General features: G+C 53.2%; 5 protein-coding genes across 5 annotated transcripts; 1 reads left to right on the forward strand and 4 right to left on the reverse strand.

The window, feature by feature from the left end:
* Nucleotides 1-2,545: 2,545 nt before the first annotated feature.
* AYL99_07963 (hypothetical protein) lies at nt 2,546-6,856 on the reverse strand (the record flags this gene model as incomplete). The annotated part of the gene is made up of 1 exon (XM_018839471.1): nt 2,546-6,856. The coding sequence occupies one exon, from the start codon at nt 6,854-6,856 to the stop codon at nt 2,546-2,548; it is 4,311 nt and encodes a 1,436-aa protein (XP_018690592.1).
* Nucleotides 6,857-7,335: 479 nt separating this feature from the next.
* Nucleotides 7,336-7,886, forward strand: AYL99_07964 (ribosomal protein L24; the record flags this gene model as incomplete). Its single annotated transcript, XM_018839472.1, has 3 exons — nt 7,336-7,354; nt 7,425-7,537; nt 7,617-7,886. 3 exons carry the CDS (start codon nt 7,336-7,338, stop codon nt 7,884-7,886), a joined length of 402 nt encoding a protein of 133 aa, XP_018690593.1.
* A 1,346-nt stretch (nt 7,887-9,232) lies between these two features.
* Nucleotides 9,233-10,518, reverse strand: AYL99_07965 (hypothetical protein; the record flags this gene model as incomplete). Its single annotated transcript, XM_018839473.1, has 3 exons — nt 9,233-9,915; nt 10,005-10,231; nt 10,337-10,518. The coding sequence occupies 3 exons, from the start codon at nt 10,516-10,518 to the stop codon at nt 9,233-9,235; spliced, it is 1,092 nt and encodes a 363-aa protein (XP_018690594.1).
* A 1,654-nt stretch (nt 10,519-12,172) lies between these two features.
* Nucleotides 12,173-13,036, reverse strand: AYL99_07966 (hypothetical protein; the record flags this gene model as incomplete). Its single annotated transcript, XM_018839474.1, has 3 exons — nt 12,173-12,560; nt 12,629-12,925; nt 12,987-13,036. The coding sequence occupies 3 exons, from the start codon at nt 13,034-13,036 to the stop codon at nt 12,173-12,175; spliced, it is 735 nt and encodes a 244-aa protein (XP_018690595.1).
* A 366-nt stretch (nt 13,037-13,402) lies between these two features.
* Nucleotides 13,403-15,605, reverse strand: AYL99_07967 (hypothetical protein; the record flags this gene model as incomplete). Its single annotated transcript, XM_018839475.1, has 6 exons — nt 13,403-13,465; nt 13,541-13,797; nt 14,219-14,360; nt 14,457-14,680; nt 14,831-15,327; nt 15,436-15,605. 6 exons carry the CDS (start codon nt 15,603-15,605, stop codon nt 13,403-13,405), a joined length of 1,353 nt encoding a protein of 450 aa, XP_018690596.1.
* Between the last annotated feature and the right edge of the window lie 106 nt (nt 15,606-15,711).

The following is a 15,711-nucleotide window of genomic DNA, read 5'->3' on the forward strand; positions in this document are numbered from 1 at the left end:
ATCGTATGAGAGAACAAAGATGTCATTGAACTTTTCGATGCATGGGCAGAAGATGAGAGTGGCTCTACAGCTCAATCGAGACAACACGACCAGCCAGCCTTGCCATGCAATGAAGGAGACCCACCTCGCCGGCTCATTCCTCGACTTGCGAAATGGATGACGAGCTGCCTGTAATGACAGATAACTCGAAGGACAGAGAGAGTCTCGAGAGAGATCATTGAATCTGTCGACAGACCTGAGCTGGAACCTCGAGGCCATGTCTTTACCAGCCTTGCCCGGAGCACGCACAGCAATGAAGGAGTTTCGAAGCCACCCAGAAATGCAAACTCGTCCCATGCTGATACTAGGCTCGAACTCGGACGGATGAGTCACTACAGAGAGTTGGGAAGCCGCGAAAGTGGAGTTTTTGAGAGTGCTCCAAGTTTACCAGCGTTCGGAGCCCTTTTGTATTCAAAAGATTTGTACCAAGCCAGGGCGCTTCAGGGCGCTTCAGAGCGCTTAGGGGCACTTGGAGCCAGAGGGAAGAAGACTGTGCAGACACCGGTTCCTCAGCGTTCGAGGTGACATGGGGTAGCGAACTGGCCAATAAGCCTAGCTGCTTATGCAAGAGCCCGGTGCTTACAATGGGAAGCTCTGTACAGCCCCGGGGGTACACCCGCCCGGGCACTCTCACCTCAAGCTCCCATGCCCCATCGTTGATGCAACGCAGCTCCCACCAGCCTTTCGTGTTTGGATGAGGGACTGAGGGATGCATTACCTTGACGTATCTTATCTAAAGCGGCGCTCTTCTGGCTGGCAGGGCAAACGCATGCAATGATTTCTCACCAGCATCTAAGATTAAGTGATAGTAGAAGGATACCAGAGATCTATCAAGCCGTCCGTCCGCTGGGGGCGTTGGAGGGCTCGCGCTGTATGGACGCATAAACACCGTGTCCCGAGAGACCCTCAGTTTCAGGTAGTCGTTGCCGATGAACTTGAATGACAGCCCATACTGACTGTGTCTCTGAGTAATGGATGGAGGGGCAGACACTCTCATGAGGATCGCCGAATCGCCTTGGCAACCCCGCAAGTTTCGAGATCTGAGTGGGGTCGCAGATCGTAAAAACTATGCCGAAACAGGTCAAGTACCAAACTAACTTCCATAATGCTTCCCTGCCTGGTCCTTACGACCATCACTGTGTACGGAGTACCTTGAAGTCCGAAATTCATGGATGCAAAGTCCCCGAATTGGGGTGCCTCATTTGCCCTTGGGAGGTCTGGGGATGGCATCTTACAGCAAGCAAGGTTCGTGGCTACCGCTTAACAAGTCCATCAATCTCTCATTCTGCCCAATTGTCCCGGAAACAATCTGAAGTCTCTCCGTGGGGTGTGCAAGCAGTTACATGTATATGGGGAAGTAACCCGCCTTTCTGTACGAAAAGGTTGTCATTCGCTGCAGAAAGGCACACGATCCAAGGTTCTAGGAATGCGGGAAGTTTTCGAGGACGTGGGCATGGAGGCGATTTTCTACAGACTATCTCCTCACTCACGGACCTGTTCCTTTCGGTGTATGTCGACGACTGGGCCCCTATCATCGATGCTGTCACGAGTCATCCCTCTAGTTTGAAGCGCTTGGTCTTCCACGGAGGGGTAGCGGGAGGTGCTGGGTGTCGGCGGCGTGGTATATTTTCCGTATGTTCTTCTGCTGCATACTCCCGTGGAAACTGACTATGTGCAAGAGCCAGCCTTGCTGATATCAACGTGATTTAAATGCCACGGGTATTTTCTAATCAACACACAAGGGCAAACACTATTTTCGAAAAGTGCTGACAGCATGTGGACGACGCGTTGGCCTCTGGACCCGGGTGATCTAGGTGTCTACATAGGTCTGGTCATCCGGGGACACGGGGAGGCTCGGGTAATGACGAGGGAGAACGGAGACACGGTCTGTTTGAAAAAGGTGCTCAAATCAGAGCCGTCGTCAAAATCGGCAGGCCCGAGCGAACGAAGATTTAGTACCATTCATGGACATTTCGATCACTCAAGTAGCAAGATGTGACCACAACAAAGAGTGACGGCACAAAAAGGAAGAGCTGCCTGTTGGGAAGTGCTTAAGCATCGCCAAAGGCGTCCAGCAGGAGAAACAAAGGTTGCGCAATAGTTTGCATTCAAATAGCCAAAACGGTATTGTAGGAACTCTTATGTCCTTTGATACGTTGCTGCAAGGTTATCATCAGCCCCAATGTTTGTGGTGGGATGATCCAGCCATTTCTGTAACCTCGACGCTGGAGTAAACAAGCCAAAGACCTTAGTATCATCTGCCTGACCGGGCCCTTCACAGCTCATGAAAAGCTCATTCCCAGGTTACCGGATATTCAAAGATAGATGAAGTGGGCGGGTCGAGTTGTATTCCTGTGGAGCTCGTCACTGATGTCGTTTTCTCATCAACGTGATAGCCTCCGATTGCTGAGGCCCATACTTGACAGCGACCATGTCCTCAGGCTCTGTCATCAAGCCCGGAAAGCACATGCACCGTATATCTCCGCGACGCTTGCGTGATCTGTCGTTAATAATCTCCGTCGACCACTCTCTGAATCCCCGGGTTTTGGATCAGTGTCGCTCTTCTAGCCTCGGTCACCAAGATACATCCGCCACGGTCAATCCCTGGCCCAATCTTCGCCTTTCTTGCTGCCATAGCTTTCAGAGTTTCTTCAGCGAGAGCCCTTGAACTACTCTTCTCCTTGCGATGTGTCTTCATGAAACTCCTTTGAGCATATCTCTCCCAATCATTGTGTTTGGCCTTCAGCAGTGTCATCGTGTCGGGCTCCAGGTCGTCTTGCGCAGACTTGACCGATACGTCAGGTGTGGTTATTCTGCCTTGTTCGTCCGACAGGTAGCGGGCTTTGTCACGGAGGAGGGTCTGAGGATCTGTGTGAGAAAGAGTTCTAGTGAAGGAAGTCGAAGGTTGCACGGGGAAGTGAAAGACAAATCTTGAGACATCAAAAGGTTTTGATGCTGCAGTTTGTGGCTTACCGATGATCTTGGTTGTTGGGCCATCCCCCATCCTAGACGCGACTTCATTTGTGTGCTCCTCAATGTGTTTCAGCCAGTCTTTCGGGTTGTCAAATATCTCGGAGGGTCGCAGAGAGCCATCCCCATCATCTATGAGGTATTTGCACCTTTTCCACCAGCAGATATAGCCGCCTTCTTCTTCAAGTTGCTTTGGTGTCGGTCGGTGGACATTTGAGACATGATTCCGGAGGGTCTGGAGATTGTGAAGATGTGCCTTACAACCCCGCCAACGGCATTTGAACACGGGAAGGCTTGGCGCAGCAGGCGAGGGTATAGTGATCTCAATCGGGGACGGTTCCTGCACTGCGGCCTTCTGCATCGCCTCGACAGAAGGGTGAAGGTTGCTTGCCCCCGGAGGCCTCCCTCGTCTCTTGCCACTTGGGAAAAACGCGCCGGGACTCGATCGCTTGGATTCCATCGTGGAAGGCACTTGAACAGACACAGATTGAGTGGACTGCCTCCGCTCCGAGTTAGGAGAGCCGTTCGAGGAAATGAGGCTCGACGGTCGCTTCTGAGGGATTACTGGCTTCGTAGTGGCCTTCGAGACTTCCTGAGATCGTGGGGGAGTATGCGGTGTTGTGGCCACTCGAGCCGTTGAAGACGACTGGGGCTGTAGAGGTCGTGCTTTGACGACTTGGTTTGTAGCGGTCGCGGTCGCGGTCACTGGCGCAGGCGCAGGCGCCGGCGCAGTCGCAGGTGCGGGTGTTAGGTGCTTTTCCGAATTCGGTAAAGCGCGTTTCGCCGTGGTATCGGCCTCAGGCAGGACTTGACCTCTACGCCGTATCCCTGATTCCCCAAGGCGATATCGTGGAGCCTCAGTCGGGACATCGACAAATTCGACCTGGGGTACTGGAGGTCCCTCAGGATCTATCGCATCCCAGTTGAACGTGCTTAGATCAGAATCAATCTCCACAAATTTCCCAAGAAGACCTGCCAGATGTGCATTGAGCGCACGCTCGGTCGGATGTCTCCCAGCAGCAATCAGAATGTCCCTAGCCACCGTCTTAGGGTTGTAGTAGGTCTTGCGAAAAGCCTCCTCCTTATTTATGGGCTTGGCAAGTAACCTCAACGATCGTTGTGGCGGTGGTGCTGGGGTGGGTTGGGCAACTGAGGACGGAGCTTGAAGATGTAGACGATAGTGAGGAAGTGGAACATATCCATGCGGGTATTGAAGGAGGCTGGGATCAAAGCGGAGCGGCGGTGGAAATCCTGCATCGATATATGGAGCCGTAGGCGGCGGTAGATTTGAAGTCACCGGCTGAGCCAGATTCTGATACTCCTGGAGCGCAGCTGTTGGTTCCGGAGAAGGACCCTCAGCCCGCGCTTGTTTCTTGGGCATCACATAGTCCTCATTGTCGCTCAGGGTAGTTAGGTCGATTATGTCCGAGAAGTCGCGTTTTCGCGCCATTGCTTCTTTCGAACCAGTGACGGGTTCGGGGCGTGCTTGATGATAGTTTCTTGTAGGCTTTGACTGCGGCATTTGAGCGGATCGAGGAGCAGCGGGGCGACCCGGAAAAACAGGAATTCTTACTGCCTGAGTCATATTGCTGGGGTCTATCGTACGAGCTGGAACTGGAGCAGGAGCAGAAGCATCAATTGGCAATGGTCCTGGAGGCATCCTGGCTGGGGCGACAGAAGCCCCAGCAGCCGAAACCTGTACGGGTGCTCGAGAAAGTACTGGTATAGGAGGAGCTGGAAGAGCTTGAGTCTTCGATGGTCCTCTCAGCTGTGGAACTTCACTCAGGAGTTGTCTCGCGAACTGACTTCTGTGGAATTTGAGGCCCTTCTTCTCGAGTGTCAGGCATAGATCGGTATAACTGGGATCCTGCTCGAGAATCTGATGGATGTCTTGATGCGTGATCTCGATCTTCGCATTTTCAGGATTGGCCATGAGAAACTTGACGGCTACTTGTGCAAGAGCATTGTGTTTATTCTCCGCCCATATCGTGTCAATATTCACTTTGGGAAGGGGACCTTGAGAAACAGGAGCTGGCTTTTCAGTGGACGGAATTGCTCGAGTTGGAGTTTGTTGTTTACTTGGGTTAGGGACGATGTATTGTTCGGAGCCCAGGACTATCGGGGTTGGTTGTCCAGTCGCGTCTGTCTCAGACGAACGCTTGCCCTGGGATGATAGTCTGATACGCCGTTCGGCAGGAAAGCGGCCTAAGTCAGGTAATCCTTCCGGATTGTTCTCAACGATAACTCTGTATCCATTGAGCTTAGCCCCCAGTGGGGTAATCGAAAGAGCATCTGGCAAATGTTTGGCGGTCTTTGTGGCGGATGTCGTTGTAGGGAGTGGCGAGGTACCTGGTTTCGGCGGAGGTGCTGGATCAACTGAAGTTGACGCCTGAGGTCGACTGTGGTCAGTCGGAAAAGTGTTCTGTGTGCTTATCTGGGGGGATTGTGCTGGGCCTGCTATCGAGGGGACCGATGGTGTCTTTCGCATGTCGTCCCATAGCCTTTGAAAAAGGGATGGATCCTTGTTCCGAAACTCTTGCATCTTTTCCATCATAGCCTTGAGTTCGGCTGCCATGTCCGCTTCGCTGGCCACAGCATCTGATTGGCGCGCCGGCTGAGACCCGCTGTGAGGGCGCTTCTGCGCAGATTGAGCAGCCTCTGGCTGTTCTGCCTTACTGTTAGATTCACTGGTTGTTGGAGTGGCCATAGCCACAAGATTCACCTCTTGCACTCGTTTCTTTGTGGCAGCCGATGCATTTTCCCTTTTCTCTTTCGCGGCTGCCTCCTCTGCCTTTCGCCTGGCCTCGGCCTCGGCCTCCCTGCGCCTCCGTTCGTGTTCTTTATGGAACGGGTTGAAGACCTGAGTAGGGTCAATGTAATCAGGCATTGACGCCGGCTCAAGTGACGCCGCCTCCACTGGAGAAACAAGATTCGAAATGCTGTTCACTAGTTGGCCCTGTGGCTGCACAGGACGTTGCGAAGCCTCCACGCCTGGGCCCGTTCTGTGCAATCCAGTGTTGGCCACCTGTCGCGGCTTTTCTTGGGTAGCCGACGCTGCGGAAATAGCGCCCCTATGATTCGTCTGGGGTGTGGTAGAGGGCCGATAACCCTGGCCCTGCGTCTTAGGGTTCTGTGGTTGATAGTACGGTGAGGCTGACCTTTGCGAAGCTGACTTTTCCATCACCGGCGAAGCCGACACGTGTCCGCCCATTGCGGCTGCTGTTTGTTGGAAGTGGGCGCTGACGTTTCCAACTAAGGACTTGGCTGCTCCTAACAACGAATTCGGTTGATTCTGAGAGGAAAGAGAGGAAAGATCGTTCTGATACCCGTACCTCGGCGGCTGGCTGGGGTCGAACCGCGATGTTGTACCGTGTGCTGTGACCGGGGAACGTATGCGATTGATGGTGGCTGAAGATTGACTTAAACCTGACATTCCGGTCGAGTGTTGCTGGCGGTGGCCGTGTCGCTGCAAAGCTGCGTCGTCCAGTCCCGATGAATATGCCAGATTATTCAAACCCGAGTTGTTTTGCCCTGCCTTGTTTGAAGGTATGGAATTGTAATAGTTGTGCCCGCTCCCTCCATCGCCAGCCACAGCCTGCACTGCGTACTGACCCTGCTGTCTCCGATCGTCGCGGGGAGCGACTTGCGTCCTTCCACTTCCCCAAGCGCCGTCAGCATACGTTGTCCGTTGGCTCGCGCTGTTCGAGTAGCTCTGCTGTTGTTGGACAGCCCAGTCGTAGCCGCAGTTACTGTATTGTGGTTGAGGAATGTCCCCCCGATAGGACGCTTGTGTGCCATATCGATTGTTCGCGGTCGAACGCCGTTCTGAATTGGAGAAGTTGTTCATATTCGCTTCTTCCGAATCGTAACATCCTCCACTATTGTGCTTTCGAGAGGACCAGCTGTCCACGCTTTTTCAGCGCTCTTGAACGAATTTCCCAAATACATCTCCCCCTTGCGTCGGCACGCCCGACCGAGATCCGCGAATGAGATGGTTGAGGTCTGGTTGCGCGTGTTAGGATAAGTGTGATCAAGGACAGTGCATGCCTCGCTCTCCTCTTACGACTTTGACATACTACAGTTATTCAATGTCCGCGGTGTTGCTGCAGGTACGCACAGGTGTGACGCGCAGTTGAGAACTGACTGAAACAGGAAAGCGCGGGGCCCAATATGCGGCAGCAGTGCCAAGTGATCCACCGAAGTGAATTTCTTGGCGCGTGCGGATTTCGCACCACCGCAAAATTCCCAAAATTCAGCCGCGCCATATTGAGATCTCAGTGCTCTGTTGTTCGACATTCTTTTCCCACGCTCAACTATCGCCCAGCCATGACGAAGATGAACCATGGTATGAATCCCCTTCACATAAGGGCATCTCTCACTACAATGAGGAGTCGGACCCTGACGATTTCCTACAGGTCTTGCCTCGTCGAGGCGCAAGTCTCGCAAACTTCACTTCGGCGCCCCCTCGAGCGTGCGACGAACGATCATGAGCGCTCCGTTGAGCAAGGAATTAAGAGAAAAGCACAATGTATGAAATACCCTCCTCTGGCTACCGTACATGAGTACTCTCTCGTCCCGTGTTCAAGGTCTTACGAAACACACCACAGGTCCGCAGCATCCCCATCCGCAAAGACGATGAAGTCACCATCGTGCGAGGCTCCAACAAGGGCCGCGAGGGCAAAGTCACCTCGGTCTACCGACTGAAATACCTCATCCACATCGAACGTGTCTCGCGAGAGAAGTCGAACGGCCAATCCGTCCCGATCGGCGTCCACCCCAGCAAGGTTGTCGTGACGAAACTCAAGCTCGACAAGGACCGGGAGAAGATCCTGGAGAGGATTGGCAAGGGCCGAGAGGCTGTGAAGTCGAAGGAGTAGAGGGAAAACAGAAAGAGCCAGCAAGCGAGCGAGCAAACGGTGTGCATGTTCAAGGGGGAAAGTTTCCGATCGTGGATCTTTTTGCTTTGTCCCTCGATGCATGCACACAGGGTGACCCAAAAAAAACAAAAAAAAAACAAATTAGGTCTCGGACTCGGAGCATTCAATTCCTTGACAGTTTCCATGAGGATCGTGATCAACGACAATGAGTTGATAGAGACACAAAGGCGTCATACATACCCGAAGACCGAAAGGACGTCTCATTCGTGGCTTGAATGGGAAAAAAGAAAGCGAAGCAAAATCATTCCAAAAGAAAAAAGAGTTGACGGGCAGACCTTTGTTCGAAGCAATCTCCCCAACTCTTCGCTCCAGGCTTCAAAGGATATGTGCCGCTCAAAATTCCCTTCACCTTCCTCCCCCATTTTTGGTCAAAGAAATTTCCTGCAAAGTTGTTTTATGCCAGTATTATCTCCTTGTCTACCGAACTTCCCATGGTTACCCAAGGTATACGGCTGGCGCAGATTGAAAGAAAAAAATGATTTTTTTCTTCCCGTTCCACCTCACTCGCAGAAGAGGGAGGGGGCAATGGAAAGCTCGCCGGCAGACTGTCTACAAGGATACGATCCAATGAGTTGCAGGATTTGATGGCGAGGGACAAATACCCATCCACCCACCGTTTTGTGAAGAACCTCCCATGACGTGTCGTTGGATTTTTCTTAGTTTTGTTTTGTTCAGTGTTGCTTGAGATCCTGCTATACCCTCATCACTTTTCTATTTTCCACACATACACACAAAAACACACACACACACACACACACAAACATGAACCCTCTCATTGAAGACTCCCCCCACCAGAGAAGCCATTGACGGCAGGCAATCTTGTCACCCCTAAGAGCATGCCTTCGCTTACCACAATGGTGAACACGGTTCCAAAAGCTCTCACCTATGCGGTGATTGAGAGACGAGGACCAACATCACCATAATGCAAGCACGCAAGCAAGCAAGCAGACACCAGCAAAAGCGTCCCACGCCGAGTGGTAGGAAAGCCGAATAGAAAATGATTGGATGAGAGTAAATCTTGGCTGTGCTCTGGGCCCCACCCACAGAGATACGCACGAAAGCCAGAAATATACTCGGTGTGTACCACGTAGATAGGTAAAAAAACACCTTTGATTTATTGTTTACTAGTTCTGTGTCCTCGGATCAGGAACGCATTGAGATTCTTCGGCAGGAATCAATATACACGAAGCTCCGTAGAACGACACGTCGCCGTGTAACACGTGTGTACCCATCCATTCCCTGTTTTGCACCACCTCCAGACCTAAAGCAAAACCTTTCTCTTTTTCTTAGAATTGCTTCTCCAAGACGCCGTTGGCAGCGTTCATCGCACCACGCTCCGTTGACGGAGGCACATCCATACCAGTGACCTTGGATAGATATCTAGAGAGACCTTCCTCGCCTTCCTCGTGCTCGGCGTGGCCCTTGTGGATCTTCTGCAGGCTGTCCCGCATTAAAAATTCGTAGTATCCCGTGGCGAAGATGGTGGCGGGGATGTTGACCAGGATCGAGATCCACGAGTACCCGTTGTCGAAGCTGAAGGCCTCGCCCCCAAAGAAGATGGCGGCGACAATGCGCGTGCCCAAGTCCCTGGCCAAGTTGGTGGATATGCTGTTTCCGGCGAACCCCCAGACCATGGCCGCGTACACCAGACCGATAGTGAAGGGCGCGGAGGTGGCGCTGACGAAGGGATTGGCGGGGTCGAGACAAGCCCAGATCAGAATGCCAATGTAGCTATCGACAAAGAACTCCTGGAAGAACAGATATCCCTGGTTGTGCTGGTCCGGGTTGGGGAACGTGCAAAAGATGCTGGCCACACCGCCATTGTAGACCGCGGTGCCGTGCTCTTTGATATCGATTGCTTTTGCTGCTTGGATTTGTGGCCAGTAGCATGCCATCAGGAACAAGCCGGCGATGAACGCGCCAAAGATCTGGGAGAAAATGTAGTGGGGGACTTTCTTCCATGGGAAGCCTAATGGTTGGATACACCTGTCAGCGAACCATGATCTCCTCAAGAAGCTCGAGCCTGTCGCGACGGAGGAGAAAGGAGGCTCGACTTACCTTGCCAGATAGCGAAACAGATTGTGATGGCCGGGTTGAAATGGCCACCGCTGGTGGGTGCACAGGTAATGATCGCGAACGCGATACCCATGGCGAACGCACAGCCGATTTGGAAGAGAGAGCCAAAAACCGGGATTCCGACCGCTGCCCCAACGCCATTGGTGGTAGCAAGCGTGAATGAGGCCACAGAGGCGATACCGGGGAACACGTAAAAGAACACGCCCGTGCTGATACTACCGTCAGCATCGAGAATCTTATGCGGAAACCGATGTAGATCTCCCTCAGATGAAAGATCTGGTTCATCGGTCGAGAGCTGGGTCGTGGCCACTCACGCTTCTGCCATCATTTCCCGCAAAATACGCGGTCTGTTGTGCTCAAAGGTGAGCTTTCGTTGGGACACGGGCTTGGGCGCCACCACATGACGAGTGACATGGCGCTGGAGGACATCCGAGACACCGAGTTCAATGTCATGTGTGTGCTGTCGCGTCAGCGAAGGCGGGTGGTTGCTGGCCATGACTGTTTCGTCTCCGCTTGCGGCTCGTCTGTGATTAATATTCAATAAACCTGGGGATGCTACCGTGCACAGTCTGGGGGAGGGACGATCTGGGGAAATTGATGGAAGAGTAATCACGACAAAAATCTCTCAAAACCTGGGGTGAGTGGCCCTAGATGTAGACCACGAGCTGCGACCCCGACCTCGGTCGATGCCACGTTCTTCGTTCCACTTTGTTGATTCATAACCAGCATGCTTTCCGAGACCTACCGTTGGTGCGCACTTCGTCCTCAACCACCGCACGGGTGAAAACCGAACCCACAAGTGGATTGGGGGGGAGATAGGTTCATTCAATGACAAGGTCGGCAACGAGGGGAGCCGGTAGTTGTGGTTCACAAAACGCATTACCGCTGGGGGGGACAGGGCTCGGGCGTCATGATGAAGCAATGCAAGCGATCCGACTTGTCAGGAGAGGTTTCTTGCCACACAAGGTGGCATTGCTTGACGAGAGACAAGCTTCGCAAGCACGCTACCCTTCCAGATCAGCAAGATGCCTTCCCTGAAGGGGTAGGACATCTGTGAGCAGGGGAGGGGAGCAACAAAGGGGAAAAGGCTGAGAGGTCAGAATGTCGATGAGGTAGGCAGATTTGGGACGCCGGAACTTCGTGTGGTTGGTCATCCAGTGGCAGTGGCGCGGCAATGGCGTTGATGATTCGTTGGTGACGAGGGCGACAACAAGGCCAGGAGGTTGCCACAAACAGCCTCGGTGGAAGGACTTGACAGGGTGCGTCATCAGCCTCCTCGCCGATGGTATGGATTAGGTAGAGGGATGGAATCGGCGGAAGCGGAGATAAAGCGGGCAACCGACTGTAACAGTGCTAGGCTTTTTCATTGACGCCCCCCCGTGGATCGCTGGGGTCTCCATGTGGAGAAGATCATGTCGTTGTCTGCGTATGATTTGAAAGGGCTGCGTACGACGTGCCGCTCAACCCCACTCCCACCACCGGCGGTGATGCACTCGTCGTCCTGAATTACCCCGAGAAACAGGAGGTCGAGACGTTCCAACAGGCTTTTTCCGGGCGAGATACGGCACCTCCCCGGTCGAGTCCGTCCGTGGTAGTCTTTGTCGCTGGCCGAAGTTCCGAGAGCGCTGTCCATGTTGTGGGATGGCAGATGCTGAGCAAAGCCCACGAAAGGTTTAGCCTGTCCAGAGATGCTGCCAAAGCTCCCGTGCTGCCGCAATACGCAGTGAATAAGCCTGCGTCGGGCCGGATAGAAGGGATACGACACACCATCTTCGCAAAAACAAAATCCAAGCTATATCGCACAGGGCCAATCATGGTTTCCTTGCTGTACGCCTAAGGCAGATATAAATAATTTCCCAGCGCCACCTCAGTCATTGCAGGGGACCTGACTGCTATCGTCCGGTGGACTCGAATTGTTTTTGTTCTGTCTCTCGGAACCGACCTTCCTGTACTGTATGTGGAATCTTCTCTGGGGCTTTCATCCACCACCAAAGGCCCTCGGATGTGGAGGGTGGGCGGATGTCCCTCCGCCCATCCAGGAGGGAGGGAAATCAAGGCCCCGGTGAGGATCCAAGCGGGCTTCACGTCCACCGGAAAACCACAATCTCCAAAATGTCCCCCGGCCCGAGTAATTGTGCACCAGCTGCTTCTCACCATTTCTCGACCGCAGGCCTTATGTCGATTTCGTTCGTAAAACAAGTCCTAGGCTGGGTATGCAGGTACCAATACGAGTCGGCGATGGCTTCTGGTTTGATCTTAGCTTCGGGATGGTCGAACTTCCATTCCTTGGTCCGCTCGATATCTATCACACCATCAATGATAGCGTGAACCACATGCACACCCTTGGGCCCAAACTCTCTTGCCAGCGATTGCGCCACGGCCCTCATCGCAAATTTCCCAGCTGCAAAGGACGCGCACAAAGCGGAGCCCTTCATGGCTGCCGTTGCAGAAGTAAAAATGAGGGTCGGTGGGTGTTCTGCGGATGTGTTCTTCAGTAGAAGGGGAAGGACGGCCTGGGAGAAGTGGAATGATCCTCGCCTGATCATATGACACAAATCAACATCAGCGACTTTCTCGTCCTCATAGGGGTTTGTGTTCCAACATACCCGTTGGCTTCCCATCCACTCTCAAATTCTTCCTCGGTCAGTTCCAGGAACGGCTTCCTCACAAACCGGCCGCCCACATTGTAGATTGCGGCTGCAAGCGACGCGCCTCCCATCTCTTTCTGCAGCTGCTCAAAGGCAGCCTTGACACTTTTACTGTCCGAAGTATCGGTGCTGATGCCAATTGCCTTGCCACCAGCGGCATTGATCTCATTGACCACGGGTTCATAGTTTGCCGGTTTCCGAGCGAGGAGGGCGACCGCATAGTTCTGTGCGAATCGACGAGCGACCGAGGCACCTCTGTTTCCGCGTCAGTGCTCTGGTGGATTCTTCCAATGCTTCCATCAGAGTCGAGACTTACGTGCCAGGGCCGACACCGGCAACGATTGCCCACGCTTTCTGCGATGACATTGTAGACGAAGTCAATCTGTGAGCGTCGGTGCGAAGTCTGTTGAGAGCAGTCTGTCTGGTACTAATTGTCATACAAATTCGGAGAAAAGGTAAGATGAGAGGCAGCTGGTACAACAGATACTTGAACTGAGTCTTGGTCGGTGACCGAGATGAGCAGATCTTCGAAGGGTGAGTGACGCAGGTAATGTTTGTATCACTTGTGTTTCATTTATTAAGAGCTGATCGCCTAGCCCCGCGATGATGTGCTCGAGGGTTACAAATCGGTTCAGTCGTATGGGTGCCCAGATAACTAATCCCAGAAAGTGACAAAACAAGGCTTTCTCGTTTCTCATATTACGAAGCGCAGGCTCCGGGTTAAGCACGCGTTTACCCCGCCATCGATGCCGCCGTCGCCCAAGACTGACTCAGGAACTGAAGCTCATCATCGCGCTAATTAGTCAGCTAATTGGCCCCCAATCGAGCTCATCGAGGCTTTGATCCGTAGGCGAGTAAAGCTGTTCATACCTTGGGGACTTCGGAATGATGAATACGGACATGCTCAACAGAAACGATGACTGCAAACATGCTCACCAGTGGGATCTGGTAGCACAGTCGATCCAGAGCCTGCTTCGAGCAATTGTTCGCAATAGCTCCCAGCATGCCTCTGATATTGACAAACCCATTGCAGAGATAAAAAGCTAAAGGTGGCGCACATCCTTTGCCTTGGGGACTTGACGGAGCTTCCTCTGCCGGGCTACTCGTCCTCAACTCCGACGTGGCGCCTAAGACATTAGGGGCGGAATCCCCCCAGAGAAACGCATGTGCTGAACAATCTGCCTGAGTCCAAGACAACTTACCAGAAGCTTGTCAAGTCGGGAGAGTACTGCCCCAATTAGACTGCTCCCGCAGCTGCTGTCTCTGTTCGGAGCATGGTCCCACAGGAGAGTCTGCTTTGGGCCTTTTCAAGAGAGTCAAGCGGTGAAAGACTAAGATCCGACACACAGGAAGACAGCCGGATGAGAACATGCTACATGCCACGACCTAGACGGGAATGAGACACACCGCTTTCAGGGACTCCTCAGCAATGCCTGATCTGCTTGGTGGTTCGAATGATGTGATTCTCTTGGGAATGTGCTTCGGTATAGAGATATACCGTCCTCCTTGCTGCGTATCACGCGGCTGCACAGCAGCAACACAACCCACTCAACGCATCTCGGTTCGTCTCTCCCTCAGGTTTTTTAGAGAGCAGCCAGGTCTTCAATGAAGCACACGGCTCTTTGATCCCTTCCTTGATCAACCACCAATTGATAGGGAACCCGGTCCAATGGCCGAAAAACATGCCGACCTTAGATTTCATTAGCAGCAAGCAGCAAACGTCGGTCGGAATTATGTTCTTTTCACGATGATTAAAAGTCAACAGGGCATGTTGTTCAAAACTTACCTGCATCATGAACCAATACGCTGCGGTGGTCATGCCCAGCCCCTGCTCGAAGATGACGAGGTCGAACACGGCCATCCAGCCAAACAGGCCGATCTCGAAGAAGGCCAGAGACAGGAAATCGGCCTTTGCGGCACGCACCACCGTGCGCCACCCGTATTCGCCCGCCATGGGCGCGATGGAGAGATACTGAAAGACGATGCCGAAGGCTAGAGCGAGTGCGAAGTCTGGGAGAAATGAGAGGGAAGAAAAACGTGATCAGCGAGTCAGTTCTCTGTATCGACAACGGGGGGTGTGTTGTGTTTGCACACTAGCTCGGGCTTGCGATAGACAGACAGAGAAGGGCCGTTGCGATATATAAGACAGTTCCTACTCACCGACGATAAAAGCAGCATATAGCATCCTTCCACCGATGGTCACTTCAAACGCGTAGATCAGCCATTCGCCCACAAGGTCGCCGAGGACGCAGCCCGCACCGCAGTGGCACGTGGCAATGGTGACGGTCGCGAACATGGGGAGGTCGGCATGCATATGGGCGTGCTCGTGGTGCTTGTGGTGATGATGATGCGCTTCTTCGCCGTGCCCTGCGCCGTCGTCGTCGTGGGTATCCGCCACGTCACCGCCACTGTCAGCATCATGGTGATGATGTGCAATCGAGTCACCGTCTGGGTGTTGTTGTTCCCGGTCCGTGCTTTCTTCGCCGTGATCTGAGTGAGACGGGGCGTGGAGTAGAGGATTCTCTTCCACCGTCTCCGCAGCCTCCTCTTCGTTGTTACCCGACATTCCCTGTCTACCGTACCGGATGTATATCCACACCGTGATGGGCCACAGGTACAGGGCATTGATGACGTAGACCGGAATCCTTGAATCGGAGCTTGGAAAAGAGTAGAAATGAGGGTAGATATCTCGATAGATGTTGAACAAAAAGAAGGCACGCGAGTGTATATATATTTATGCAGTCGCAAACGACAAACTCACATACATAATCGCCATCATGTGCCGCCACCGCGAGCGACGGACAATATCCCACGCGATCCACAGCGAGGCGAGGGCCCCGAGCCCGATCGAGGCCCATGAGATGACGGTGAGTGCATCCGGAGGGTTGTAGGTCGTCGAGGCGCCGTCGCTGTCGCTGCTCCGGCTACTATCCATCTTATCGAAGAGCGGAGAGTGGATGCCGCCAGAGATAGCTATATACAACTGGTTATGTGCCTGACTAACCACGTAAGGCAAGGCAGGACGGCGCGTAGGGCAGGAC

The sequence above is a fragment of the Fonsecaea erecta genome (assembly GCF_001651985.1).
Source record: "Fonsecaea erecta strain CBS 125763 chromosome Unknown Scaff7, whole genome shotgun sequence".
In the NCBI taxonomy this organism is placed as follows: domain Eukaryota; kingdom Fungi; phylum Ascomycota; class Eurotiomycetes; order Chaetothyriales; family Herpotrichiellaceae; genus Fonsecaea; species Fonsecaea erecta.